The following is a 14,099-nucleotide window of genomic DNA, read 5'->3' as shown; positions in this document are numbered from 1 at the left end:
TAATGTAGGTGACAGCAGTGTTTTTTATTTAGAAAAACTATCAATTTTGACGGAGTTATGACCTATTTTATATTTATGCTAATGACTTTCTTGATAGACAACTGGGCGTGTTTTTACTTTTTGACCAAACGCGATGCCTATTCACAATCCCGACACTTCGGTAACGTTTGTGTGGGACTTAATGACAGCAAGCGTGATCTTGTGATTAAGTGTTGTTATCTGCTGTCAGCCAGTATCCTATCGGTATCCCTGGATTCTGGGATTTGTCCTACAATTAGGAATTCATGAAAAATCCAAAAATTTTAATTAAATACGACTACAACTAGCTCTGCAAAGTGCAATATCAAGCTGCATATACCCCTAGACAAATATATACTTGTACACTTTACGACATCCCATTGCATGTCCTGAAGCGATAAAAAAAATACTATAACATTTTTATTTTTGGTGCTTGTGATCCCGTGACCTAGTAGAGAATACAGGGACACTGGGTGATCTAATATTATAGTGTACTCCATTAGCAACCCTCACTTTATTTTGCAGATTTACGGCGTCTGCGTGTCAAAAGTCTCTTTCATTTGACCAAGGCAAATACTTAAGCTTCAGTTTTAGAATAAATATTTTTATTAAAATAAAGACTGAATGAAGGCATTACTTCATAGAACAACTCTACCATCAAAGACCACTATCCAGCTCTGCCTCCTGGGAAAATTCCTTTATTTTATCCTGGATTTCAGCCTTTGTATTTCAAACATTGCAAAGTATATTACCTCACAGGACTGTGCCAGGCCAAAGACTTTCTTTATTTCCAATGGGCTGCAGAGACTCGCCTCTTATGTGAGATTTATGTGAGTATTAGGTAATCTTACAACTTCACTCTGAGCAAATATTTGCATTTGTCAAGTTTAAAGAACGGCTAAAGGTGCAGTGCGCTTTTATAGACTGAGTAAATGTTGCTCTTAATTCGAGGTGCAGTTCAACTTCTGACAATTGTTTTGTACAAATTAAACTTTGTTTCCTCAAGTTCCACCCAAGATATGTGCTACAGAGAGGTTAGCGCGGAGGTGCCAATCATTAACTTGTATTAACACATATAGAACATTCTGTTTATTAATAAGCCAATGGTCGGGGGAAAAGAAAACAGAGAATTATCTGCACTTGGTTTGACAGATTAAGCAGTATAACGCCTGCATGACACTTAATCCACAAAAGAATAGGCAAGTACATGACCCCTGAAATCTTCTACATATGGGGACCAGACCATGAAATAGACCTCCTTTACCCCCTCCCTCTGCAGACATTTTTGGGTTTTACATTTCTGCTCTTTCCTCCCCACTTTTCAAAACGTATAATTTTTTTATTATTCCGTCGATATAGACGTATGAGGGCTTATTTTTTGCGGGTCAAGTTGTAGTTATTTTTTCATTTACTGTACTAAATAATGTACTGGGAAACTAGAAGAAAAAAAACCTGCGTCAGGCAGAATAGAAAAAAAACAAAAAACAGCAAATCCGCCATTGTTTTTTGGATCTAATTTTTTTACGCCGTTCACCGTGCAGTAAGAACGACATGTCAAGTTTATTCTGTGGGTCAATAAGATTACGGCGATACAAAAATCTTTTTACATTTTTAGTTTTATTACTATTACAAAGAAAAAAAAAAATAAACTTTTCATATTTTTCTGTTGATTGAGCAGCATGAAGGCTTTTCTTTTGCGAGGTGAGCTGCAGTTCTTATGTTCTTTATGGGAGACGAGGTAGCAAAAAAAAAATAAAAAAAAATAAAATATAGCAATTCTGGATTTCTTTTTGACAGCATCCCCCATGTGAGTTAAGTAATGTTATAATGTAATAGTTCAGACTTTAATGGACGTGGTGATACGGAGTTAGTTTTTTTTATATATATATATATTACTTTTTGGGGATAAGAAGCAATTTTTAAACTTTTAATTATATAAAAAAAATAATTATATTAGTCCCCCTAGAGGACTTGAACCAGCGATCATTGGATCACTTGCACAATAAACTGCAATAACTTCATTGCATTGTATTGTGTTTTTTACCGGCTCTTATTGAGCCCTGCCTCTGGGAGAGCTTAATAGAAGCAGATGATAGCAGACCTGGGGGCCCTAAGCTGCCATGCCAACCATCGGCACTTTGCGATCGCGTTGCGGGGGAGAATGGACTGCCGAAGGTGACTGCCCCAGTATCACTAACAGCTTAGATGCGGAGGTCGCTATCAAATCGGTTAAACGGGAAGGATAGAGTTATCTCCAGAAATATGCATGAGACTGTTTTTAAAGCGTAACATTACCAGTACAGGCGTCATTATGGCGACCTCTGGCTCCAATGCATCCATGGTTACAGACTACAAACAAACCCTGTGTAGTGTGATACAGCAGTCACGTTCTCCTTCCGTTTTCCCTGTCTTCTTACTAACAGATTTGGAGCACTATAAATGGTCACTAACTTTTCAACAAATTTTGCATAAATCAGTATGAGCGAATAAGAAACTTTGCAATATATCTTATTAGAGAAAAATGCCTCTTTCCACACTTCTCACTTAATGCTCTCCCCTATCTCCTAACTGTTCACTCACTCTGAGGCCTTATTCACACAAGCGTTTAACGTCCGTGATCCTCGCGTGAAAATCAGGCGTGTCGCACGGACCTATGTTAGTGAATGGGGCCGTTCAGACAGTCCGTAAAATTCACGACGTCTTATACTTGGCCGTTTTTCGTGCATCACGCACCCATTGAAGTCAATGGGTGCGTGAAAAATCGCTGGTTACTGCTGCCCATAGAAGTCTATGGGGAAGGGAGTAGGAGCAGAGTGAGTGAGTGGCAGAAAGACACACACGCTGCAGCAGCAACTAGTAAGAACTCTCTCACCTCTGGATTCACAGCTACACTGCTCATTACTGCTGTATAATCTCCTCCATTCTGCTGCAGTGTGCGTGTGTGTGTGTGTGTATATATATATATATATATATATATATATATATATATATATATATATATATATATATACACACACACACACATACACACACGTGTTAATATGATAGAGATTGGGGAGCAGGATGTTCTCTTTATGTACGAAGTGAATGGCAGACAAGATAGCAGTTAGGTTCCACCCACTAGTTCAGTAAAAATTGAGAATTAAAGACTGAGCATGCAGATGGGAAAACTAAAAAAAAAAAAAATGCCACATACAAGTCATATAAAGGCCAGAAATATTTTTGTGTACATGTATCCGTGTTATTCTTCCTTATTCTGAAAAGTCACCTGAAAAGTTAAGTACGCTTTAAATAAACACATTTATATAATTTAAAGTAGGAGAGAGATGGATGAGAATGTGACCACTGGATCAGACTACAGAGTTTGTTTGAAGTCGGTTACCACAAAGACAAATTGGTCTACATAAGAGCTGTAAACATAAAACAATACACTTCATTTTGGATGCATTGGAACAATTAAAACATTTATTGGAACAAATTCCTGAATCCACATTCTACACTGTTAATACTAAAAATGTCTAACCTTCCCTTAAATCTAGCGACACTTTCTTTCATTATAAAATACTGTAGAAGATTCCATATCTTATAGTAAAGTTACTCCTTTGTATTTTGAGATTAAATATCTTTTCCTTTAGCCCCAAGGAGTGACCTTGTGTTCTCTATAGGTTCCCGCACATCCTGGATGTCAAATTTGCCTAGTTATGCAGTAACATACTCAGTCCATGATCACTGAAGATTTGCTAAAAAAAAAAAAACGCATAAGCAACGCAGACATAGCTCTAGGATACACCTTAAGTTTCTCATCATTTGACACCAGACTGCTGGGCCCTCCCACCGATCTCAAAAACGGAGGAGCCTCAGAGTAACTCCCGATCAACTGCTGTGTCTGGTATTGCAACAAGTGAATCGAGTGGCGTTGCCGTTCCTTTACAGAGCTGGGGGAGGGGGTCCCAATTGGCACGGTGTAGTAAAAAAGAAAGATCAGAAGGGGTCTCTGCACTTTATATACTGGAGATGATGGCACATTTTAACAATATGCTATAATTGCTTATGAAAGGAATTCCCAACTGGTTAGAGGTTTTCCAGATTACAGCAACAGCGGTCACTTTTAGAGTAGGGATGAAAATGTCCAAAAAAAGTTGTCAATTACATAGGCGAGGGAAAATCCCTTTAAAAGGAGTCAGGGAAACGTAGGAGACCAGCTCTGTGGTAGCAGTAATGGCAGCCATAAAGTTGTCAACCAGCAATGCAAAAAAAAACAAAAAACAAAAGAAAATCACTTAGGTTCACATCCGAGTTGTGCAATTCCGTTCTGCTCCGTCAAAGGAGCAGAACAAGGTAATAACGTACCCAACTGTTCCGTTGCACAATGGACTCCACTTGTTGCTGACGGAAATAAATGACTTTAATGTGTTCCGTCGGGGTGTCCGTGATTTTACCAGACACAATAGCACAGCATGCTGCGCTATTGTCTCCGGTAATCACTGCCGACTCTGCGATGGAGGCCTCTAATGGGGCCTTCGACGCGGACGTGAACAAAGCATAACAGAGAAACTCAAGAAAATTATATTTTGACAGAAGAGGGAAATTCATGGAGATAAATTTAATGGTAATATTATGATTTAATTTAAAATGTTTTTGTTTTTTTTATATTGTTTCCCATAAAAAAAAAAAATCTTGCTTGGGAAAGGTTTTTTTTTTTTTTTAATTTTTGCGCAGTAAAAAAAAAAAAAAAAAAAAAAAAAAAAAAAAAAGTTTACAGCAACTTGAAAATAGCAGCAAGAGCAGAGCTGGACACAATCCCCCACATGTTAGTGTGATTTCAAAATAGCGCAATAAATCAGCGTGACCGAGACTAATGAACAATAAACAAAGCCATATTCAGTCCTACAAGCCCTCTGAAGCAGACACAGTTCAGTGCAAAACACACAGCTGGTGAACACATGAAGGACATGCGAACGTTACCAGGGCACCAAGACATCAGCATGAATCCCATGATCAGCAGGAAATTCTCATTCTCACAACACCTTGAATGGAAAAAAAAAAAAAATTCAACTAGAACGAAAGTTTAAAAAAAACTCTTCCCCCCCAATATTCCCCAGTTTCCCCTCCCTCAGAAAATGTTGGTTTGTTAAAACCAGATGGAAGGGAAAGGTCAAGCATTGAAAACAGAAATCTAATAAATCCTTGATATTTCCAAATGAAATGCTTGTGGTAAGCTAATTTCTTGTAAACACTGCGCTTATGTTGACTGAATAGTCCCAGATGGCGTTCAAGATTTCAAATCTGAAATGTTGCTGCAAGAAAAATACAGGAAAGCATGCAATAAAGGAAACAAAAAAATATGCAGTCCTCAAAAGCAAATAAACAAAAATGTTGAATGACCCAAAAAAAGTCTTCGGTTTTATTTAAAGGCATATTTTAACTACACAATGAGGAAAGAAACGTAAAACAGTATATGTACGTCACCAGTAAGGACCACCCCTCCATGAGTCAGAGCAGAATGCTAGTAACAGGACCTGGTATTGCCATGTATTATATGGATGGTCATCATTTTTAACCCCTTCAGGACACAGCCTGTTTTGGCCTTCAGGACACAGACAATTTTTTTCAAATCTGACATGTGTCACTTTATGTGGTAATAACGTTGGAATTCTTTTACATATCCAAGCGATTCTGAGATTGTTTTCTCGTGACATGTTGTACTTTATGTAAGTGAAAAAATTTTGCCGATAGTTTTGGTACTTATTTCTGAAAAACACCCCAATTTAGAAAAAATTTGCAAAAATTTGAATTTTTCTAAATTTAAATGTATCTGCTTGTAAAACAAATAGCAATACGACACAAAATAGTTACTAGATAACATTTCCCATATGTTTACATAGTTTTTTGAACGTCCTTTTATTTTTCTAGGACGTTACAAGGCTTAGAACTTTAGCAGCAATTTCTCATATTTGAAAGAAAATTTCAAAAAGCCATTTTTTCAGGGACCAGTTCAGTTCTGAGGTGGCTTTCAGGGCCTTATATATTAGAAAATCCCCAGAAGTCACCCCATTTTGAAAACTGCCCCTCAAGGTATTCGAATCAGCATTCACAAAGTGTTTTAACCCTTTAGACGTTTCACAGGAATTAAAGCAAAGTAGAGGTGACATTTACAAATTTTATTTTTTAGCCGAAATTCATTTCTAATAAAAAAAAAATCGTAACATAGAAGGTTTTACCAGAGAAATGCAACTCAATATTTATTGCCCAGATTCTGCAGTTTTTAGAAATATCCCACATGTGGCTCTAGTGTGATAATGGACTGAAACACCGGCCTTTAGAAGCAAAGGAGCACCTAGTGGATTTTGGGCCTCCTTTTTTTTAGAATATATTTTAGGCACCTTGTCAAATTTGAAGAGGTCTTGTGGTGCCAAAACCGTGGAAACACCCCAAAAGTTACCCCATTTTGGAAACTACACCCCTCAAGGAATTTATCTAGGTGTATAGTTAGCATTTTGATCAGAAAGGTTTTTCGCTAAATTTATTAGAATTAGTCTGTAAAAATGAAAATCGACTTTTTTTCTGAAACACCATAGAAATTTTACATTTTTACATAGAACCACAACATTTGTAAAGCATTTTCTCCTGATTACGGCAATACCCCATATGTGGTAATAAACTACTGATTGGACCCATGGCAGTGCTCAGAAGGGAAGTAGCGGTATTTTGATTTTGGACCACGGATTTTGCTGGATTGTCTTTCGGTGCCATGCCGCCTTTGCAACGCCCTGGAGACCCCAAAACAGTGGAAACCCCCCAAGTTACCCCATTTTGGAAACACCCCTCAAGGAATTTTTCTAGGGGTATAGTGAGCATTTAGACTCCACGGGTCTTTTGCATAATTTATTACAATTAGGCGGAGAAAATTAATATGACAATTTTTTCCACTAAAATGTTGAATTTTCTCATTTTCACAAGGGATAAAGGAGAAATAAACAACCAATTTTTGAAAAGCAAATTCTCCCGAGTACGGAAACACCCCACATGGGGTCATACATTTTTTTTCATTAGAAATGAATTAACCCTTTCAGGACTGATACATTTTTTGCTTTATTATTTTCGTTTTTCACTCCCCGCCTTCCAAGAGCCATAATGTTTTTCTTTTTCCGTCAGTAGAGTGGTGTGAGGGCTTATTTCTGGCAGGAGGAATTGTAGTTTCTATTGACACCATTTAAAGTGAAATAAAAAGTACTGGGAAACTGAAAAAAAATAGGAAAATATAGTAATATAGTAAAAAAAATCTGATTCCATTTTTTGGGGTTTTCGTTTTTACAGCTTTCGCCGTGCGGTAAAAACAAAAACGACAGCGATTTTGGCGGTTTAAATTATTTAAGTTTTATACGGTGTTCACCGTGCGAGTTAAATAATGGCATATTGTAATAGTTCGGCCTTTTACGGACGTAGCGATACCAATTTTGCTTATTTTTTTACATTACTTTAGAAGAAAAATGGGAAAGGTTTTTTTTTTTTTTTTTTAAACTTTAAACTTTTTTCTCTCACTACTAATAACTTTAATTCTTCTACACATTTTATAAGTCCCCTTAGGGGACTTGTACCAGCGATCATCGGATCGCTGGTACAATATACTGCAATACTAAATGTATTGCAGTATATTGTTATTTTTACAGGCTTCTGTAACCGCACGAGCACTGTTCCTGTCCGTTAGTCCCGGGTGTCAGCTGTAATACACAGCCGACACCCGCAGCATATGGAGCGGGCTCAGCACGTGAGCCGGCTCCATACATCAACCGCCGCACCATGACGTGCTATTAAGTCATAGTGCGCAAGGGGGTTAATGCACAGCGGATGGTGTGAATATTGCAATTTTCCACCTATCTGCCATTTTAGTGCATAATATGTTGTGCCCAGTTTGTGCCACTGAAGACAAATACCTCATAAAGCGTTAAACGGGTTCTCCTGGGTATGGCGATGCCATATATGTGGACGCAAACTGCTGTTTGGGCACACTGCAGGGCTCAGAAGGGAGGGAGCGCCATTTTGCTTTTGGAGCGCAGATTTTGCTTGGTAGTTTTTGTGTTTTTGGTTTCGCTGGTATTTCAGTTTATAATGTGGGGGGCATATGTGAGCTGTGCGGAGAACATCAGGGCATAATAAGAGGGTATAATAATGCGGTAAATAAATAATAATTCATAGATGTGTGGCCGGTGTCGCACTGATAAATGGTGTCGGATGTTACCCGCTTTTAGAAAACACTGCACATTTTTCATCGCCATATTCTGAGAGACAGAACTTCTTTATTTTTTCTCCACCAGAGCTGTGTGATGGCTTATTTGTTTGCGGGACAATCTGTACTTTTCATTGGTACCATTTTGGGGTACATGCGATTTTTTGATCACTTTTTATGAAATTTTTTTGCAAAATTTTTTTGCGGCGTTCACCGTGCACTAGAAATGACAATTTATTCTGCGGGTCGGTACGATTACGGCGATACCATATGTATATAGGTTTTTTTTTAGGTTTTGCAGCGTTTGAACAATAAAATCACTTTTTTTATAAAATTATTTATTTTCTGTGTCACCATATTCGGAGAGCCGTAACTTTTTTATTTTTCAGTCAAAAAAGCTGTGTAAGGGCTTGTTTTTTGCGGGACGGGTTGTAGTTTTTATCGGTATGATTTTCAGGTGCATGCGACTTTTTGATCACTTTTTATTCTCTATTTTGGGAGGGGTGGTGACCAAAAAAATAGCGCTTCTGGTGCAGTTTATTGATTTTTTTTTGGGGTGTTCATAGTGCGGGAAAAATAACACTACAGTTTTATAGTTAGGGTCGTTACGAACGCGGTGATACCAGATATGTCTACTTTTTTTTAACGTGTTCATTTTTTTCCTATAGTGAAAGTCTTATTATATGAAAAAAATGCAGTGTTTGTTTATATAACTTTTATTTTTACACTTTTTTAAAACATTTTTTATTTGTCCCACTAGGGAACACTTAGACTTGCAGCTCTGATCACTGCTGGAATACATTACACTGCACACGTAGTGTAATGTATTCTAACTGTCATTGTGACGTGACAGTCACACTGACAGGAAGTTTCCGAGGACCGGCTGGAGGCTACTCCTCCGAGGCTGCTCCTCCGAGGCTTCCGTACATGGCAACCCGGAGGTCATTGTCTTGACCTCTGATTGCCACGACCAGCATCGGCAGCCCCCACAATCACTTTGTGGAGGCTGCCGATGTGCTTCAAACCCCTTAAATGTGGCGAACGCAATAGTCGCCGCATTTATGGAGTTAATTGCCAAAAGCAGCGGCGATAGTCCGCTGACCGGCAAGGCTGGAGTGTCAGCTGTTGGGGACAGGTGACCTCCCGGTTCCCGGACACTGTCGGTTAGAACAGTGTGCGCCGGGAACTACTCCGCAACTGTACGTCCTGATGAGGGAAGCAACCCCTTTGCAGGACGTACTATTGCGGAGCAGTGCGTGAAGAGGTTAAAGCACACAAGTAATACTACATTTCTACTCTTGTCTACAGGGTGTCAGCAGGGAGCTGCTCACTCAAAAGGTTAAATGGTTAACACCCTCCAGTTGCAGGGTTCCTGGCCAGAGCGCTCCCGATGCTCTGGCCGGGTTACTCTGTACTTTAAAGGCCCTGACAAGACTGTCCATATATGGACCCCCGCCCCCAGGAGCGGAATCCCCAGCCAAAGCATTGCCGATGCTCTGGCCAGGAATTCCAGCGTCTCAAGGTTCCTAAAATCAGGGTCCATCAGTGACTTAAGGGGCTTCTCCGGGCACAGCGCTTCTAGTAGAACTGTGTCTGGGCGACATATCCGAATGTGCACCTATACAGTAGGATAAGTCGCTACCTTGTCGGAGGTATACGTACTTCGGGACGCCTCCTGATGTATACCTCCGACAGAAGGAAAATAACATGATGTGAACCAGCCGTAACAGGTCTATCAACGTGTGCTAAACTTATCATACACTGTGCCAACTTTGGCGCATCTTTTGACTGCCTGGTCTAAGTTTACGGCGTGTAAATGTTAGACATTATTAGTCAATCTGCCCCATTAACTGTGAAAATGTGTCTACTAAGCCCCAAAGTACAAGGTTAATCCCCCAAGACTGCAATGGTTCCTTTATTCTGGGGATGTTTGATACTTTTCTTCCATGGCAGGTCATCGTACAATGGTTTGTGGACCTTGGTAGAACAGCTAAAGTTGGTCATTTATTGGATATATTTGAGGGGCTCAGGTAGGTCAACTACTAACGATTGTGGGCGAAGCCAAGACTGGCAGTGAATGTGAACACTACCCGGTAACTTATTGGCTTTGGTGAAAGGCCCAGGTTTGTTATTTATTAGTGATGTAAGAGCACAGGCTGGAAACTTATTCTCCAAGGTTGGACTTTTATTGGTTGTGGTTGAATTATTGGCGGATTATTGAATGGCTTTGGTAAAAGGGCTCAATCAAGTCATTGAGTGCCTGGAATTGAGGGCACAGAGCATTGATTTATTAATGGTGGCGGGGAAATAAACTACACATTAAGTCTTGGTAGGATAGTCTTGCACATTTTTTTGTTAAGCGGCTGCAGTCTGGTTATTCTAAGGCCTTATTCACACGAACGTGTCCGATTTGCATCAGCAAAGGACGGGTCGTTTCATATGCATATGACTGTCCGTGTTGAGTCATTGTAGTTTTCGTGTGTCATCCGTTTTTCTCGTCTCTGTTCCTCCTCTGCAAGCACTTCCGGTTTTGTTTGTTCCCCAAATTTTTTTAGCAACTGTTGCATGAAAAACGGATAGAAAAACAGATGTCGTTTTATTCACGTACCTTATTGAACCCAATGGGCAAGTCTGATCCACAAAAACAAACCAGAATAGGACATGTGGTGAGTTTCACGCAATGGACACAAGCTCCGTGAAAAAACAGATGAGCGAATATCCTCATTGAATTGCATTGGTCAGTGTGCTGTCCGTTCTTTAAACGGACAGCACACGGACGTGAAATACGCTCGTATGAATAAGGCCTAAGGTGTATTTTCAGCGCTCAGCAAGTTTTAAAGTTAAAAAAATTGTGTCTCCTAATTTTTGGGCACGATACCAGAAACACGACACCATGTAAATTTATCCATGCCTGTGTTTAAGCTGCAATCTTCTGCAAATTTTAAATACCACATTCCAAACATAAAAAAAGTTTAAAGATAGAAGAACATGAAAATATATACATAAAATTACTTTGTACTGTATATGCAATTTTCGAAAAAACGTAGGTCAAAGTTAATAACAATGTTAAAGACTTGCAAATTAAACCCCTCAAAAGGAAGAAGGAAAAAATACAAATAAATTAGCTCTTTTACCCTCCACTCTATAATGAGGGTTAGATTACCACAAAGCAAGTGGTGTCGCTTTACAGCAGTCTTATTATTTCTGGAACCGCTGTCCTAATAAAGAGGAATAATCTGATAAAAAAAAATTATTAAATGACAGATAACCAAGTACATTCTACACAGCATTTCACATCAAAATATCAAGACTGGATATTGTTAGTTTGCGTGGGATACATCCAAGTAAATCTCCACATTTTTTTATCTTAATAGATCTAGAATTCGGTGTTCATTAATTTTATAATATATGTTTTTTGTTTTGCAGAGATCCAAATTCCCGGTTTCCCTTCACATAGATATAGCGTTAAGTCATAAAATTCTGGCTGCCAGAAGCCACCACTAGGGGGAGCTTAATGCATTCCGATTTAGACTACATTCACACAACAATGAAAAATGTCAGTTTTCATAACAATGTAGTTCTTTGGCTGTATTTACATCCTATTTTTAGCCGTTTTCACGACAAAACAGCACCTATAGAAATCAATGGGTCAGTTTTTAACGGCCGTTTTTCAGGAATGAATCCTTGTGATGACCGTTAAAAACGGATACTGGCCAAGAGGACTCCCAGGGCACAGCGCTACCTCAAGTGACGTACGTCACTGCCAGAATCCCCAGCCATAGCGGCGGCAACACTCTGGGCGGGGATTCAGCTCCGAGAGAGCCTCTCCTGTCACCGTTCCTAGATGTATAGTGACGTAAGGGGATCCCCCTGGAGCAGAATCCCCAGCCAGTGTCGGCAACGTGTAGGTGTGGGTCCCAGAGGTGGGACCCGTATCTATCGGACATTTATGGCATATCCTGTAGATCTGCCGTAAATGTCCAGTACGGGAAAACTCCTTTAACATTATTTAGGATTATAAAACGAAACATTAAAAAAAAAAAACACAGCAAGACTTTTATCTATAACATAGTATACTAGAATATCAACATATTACATTAATGCGGTTTCCATTAAAAGGGCTGTCTAGGATTAGAAAAACATGGCAGCTTTCATAGAAAAAAAAACACGCCGCACTTGTCCATGGTTTAGGTCTAATATTGCAGCTCAACTCTATTGAAAAAATGGGGCTGAGCTGCAATACCACACACAACCTGTGAACAGATGTGGTGCTGTTTTTGGAGAGGGCATCCAAGTTCTTCTAATCCTAGAAAGCCCTATTAGTCATTTAGATGTCCATTTACTCCAAAGACATTTTACTTTTCTTATAAAATATCATTCAGTTTTTTTATAATGTCATATAATTCTATCATTTTACCACGTTACCCAAAAATATAATGGATCAAAACGTAGAACGAACACACAAATATGGAGAAGTTTATAGCTATAAATGTGGTCTATATGAAATCTTAATTATCTGAGTAACTCATGGAGGGACCATTAGAGCGAAGCCCCCGAGCTGGTTTCATATTTGTTGAATATGAGAACTTCTCAGCGCAAGATTTCCGACTGCCGAGGAGCCAAATGGAATAGCCGCAAATTTAACTAGAAGCAAATAGCAATTCAAAGACCCAATACACCTTCAGGAGAGGAAAGTATTACAAGACGCCGGATACATATTTCACTCTCATAGAAAAGTTTTCAATATTTTGAAAAGAACTTTATGCAAGGTTACCTGTTCCACTGTAACGAGACCCTGAGGGGAGTCCAGATCAGTCTGCAGCGGAAGACTTTGGCATAGAAACCCCAACAATAAGGAAACTTCTTTCATACTCCTCCAGCAGCAAACCAGGACCATTTGAGCCGTCACATTGCATGATGCGCCCTCGCCTCCTTTACAGAAAAGCAAAGCAAATTTATTTACAGAAATTAATGGAGAAATAAAAAAAAAGATCAATAGGAGTAAATTCACGCTACGTAGATTTGATGCAGAAATTTCTGCGGCTGAATGGGGTTGTTTCTGCAGTGGCTGCATGGATTAGTGTCCCAGATAAACAAATCTGGTGCATGTGAATTCAATTTTCATGAAAATTTTAATCAGATGTGAACAATTCTAATGCCAGTTGCACACGAGAGTGTGCCACTCGGGCCGTTTTTTACGGCATCTGAGTGGGACCCGATAGTTTTAACAGACCCATTCACTTTAGCGGGTGAATGGGGTCCGTGAAAACGGACCAGACTCTCCGATCCGTGGAAAGATAGGATGTGTCCTATCTTTCCACGGATCACGGACGGCACACATGGTTGTGTGCATTAGGGTGTTGCCTATCTATGAGCAGGGCTATGGGCTTATACGTTCACAGAGGGTAAGGCCCCACGGAGCAAATGGACGCAGAAGACAGCTCCGTCCGCATCCTGATCGGCGTGGTTGTCAAATTACTTATTGAGAGCCATTCGTTGTTGCAGGTAAAATGGCTATTTACCTGCAAAATCGTGCGGCCATTAACGAAAACATCCTTTATAGCCACACAATATTGCAGGTAAACAGACTTTTTACCCACAACAACGTACTGGAATTAAAAAGTAGTTTGAGAAACGCTCAGAAGGTGGTACCAGCACGGCTGTAGGCCACACCAATGACGCCCTGTGCGGACTTACCAAGAGGTGTTTGACCAATTAGGTTTATTGCTAGTCAGCAGTGAATGTTCCAGCCAAACAAAAAGATCAAGGTTAGTCAGGGGTTGTCACCTAATATGTAATCACGAGGAGCCATTTTGATTAACCGTGAAACCGTGATTTTACAGCAGCCGGTACA

The 14,099-nt window shown here is 39.5% G+C and overlaps 1 protein-coding gene across 2 annotated transcripts in view; it reads right to left on the bottom strand.

The window, feature by feature from the left end:
* THADA (THADA armadillo repeat containing) overlaps positions 1–14,099 on the bottom strand; it is a 479,325-nt gene that overhangs the window by 396,793 nt on the left and 68,433 nt on the right. For both annotated transcript variants that reach the window (XM_075863236.1, XM_075863235.1), the window contains exon 21: positions 13,020–13,177. In XM_075863236.1, coding sequence (XP_075719351.1) covers positions 13,020–13,177 — 158 coding nt within the window. The remainder of the gene's footprint in view (positions 1–13,019; positions 13,178–14,099) is intronic.

The sequence above is a fragment of the Rhinoderma darwinii genome, chromosome 4 (assembly GCF_050947455.1).
Source record: "Rhinoderma darwinii isolate aRhiDar2 chromosome 4, aRhiDar2.hap1, whole genome shotgun sequence".
NCBI classification, from domain to species: domain Eukaryota; kingdom Metazoa; phylum Chordata; class Amphibia; order Anura; family Rhinodermatidae; genus Rhinoderma; species Rhinoderma darwinii.
Note: the sequence above shows the minus strand (reverse complement) of the source record. Positions and strands in the feature narration are given on the sequence as shown.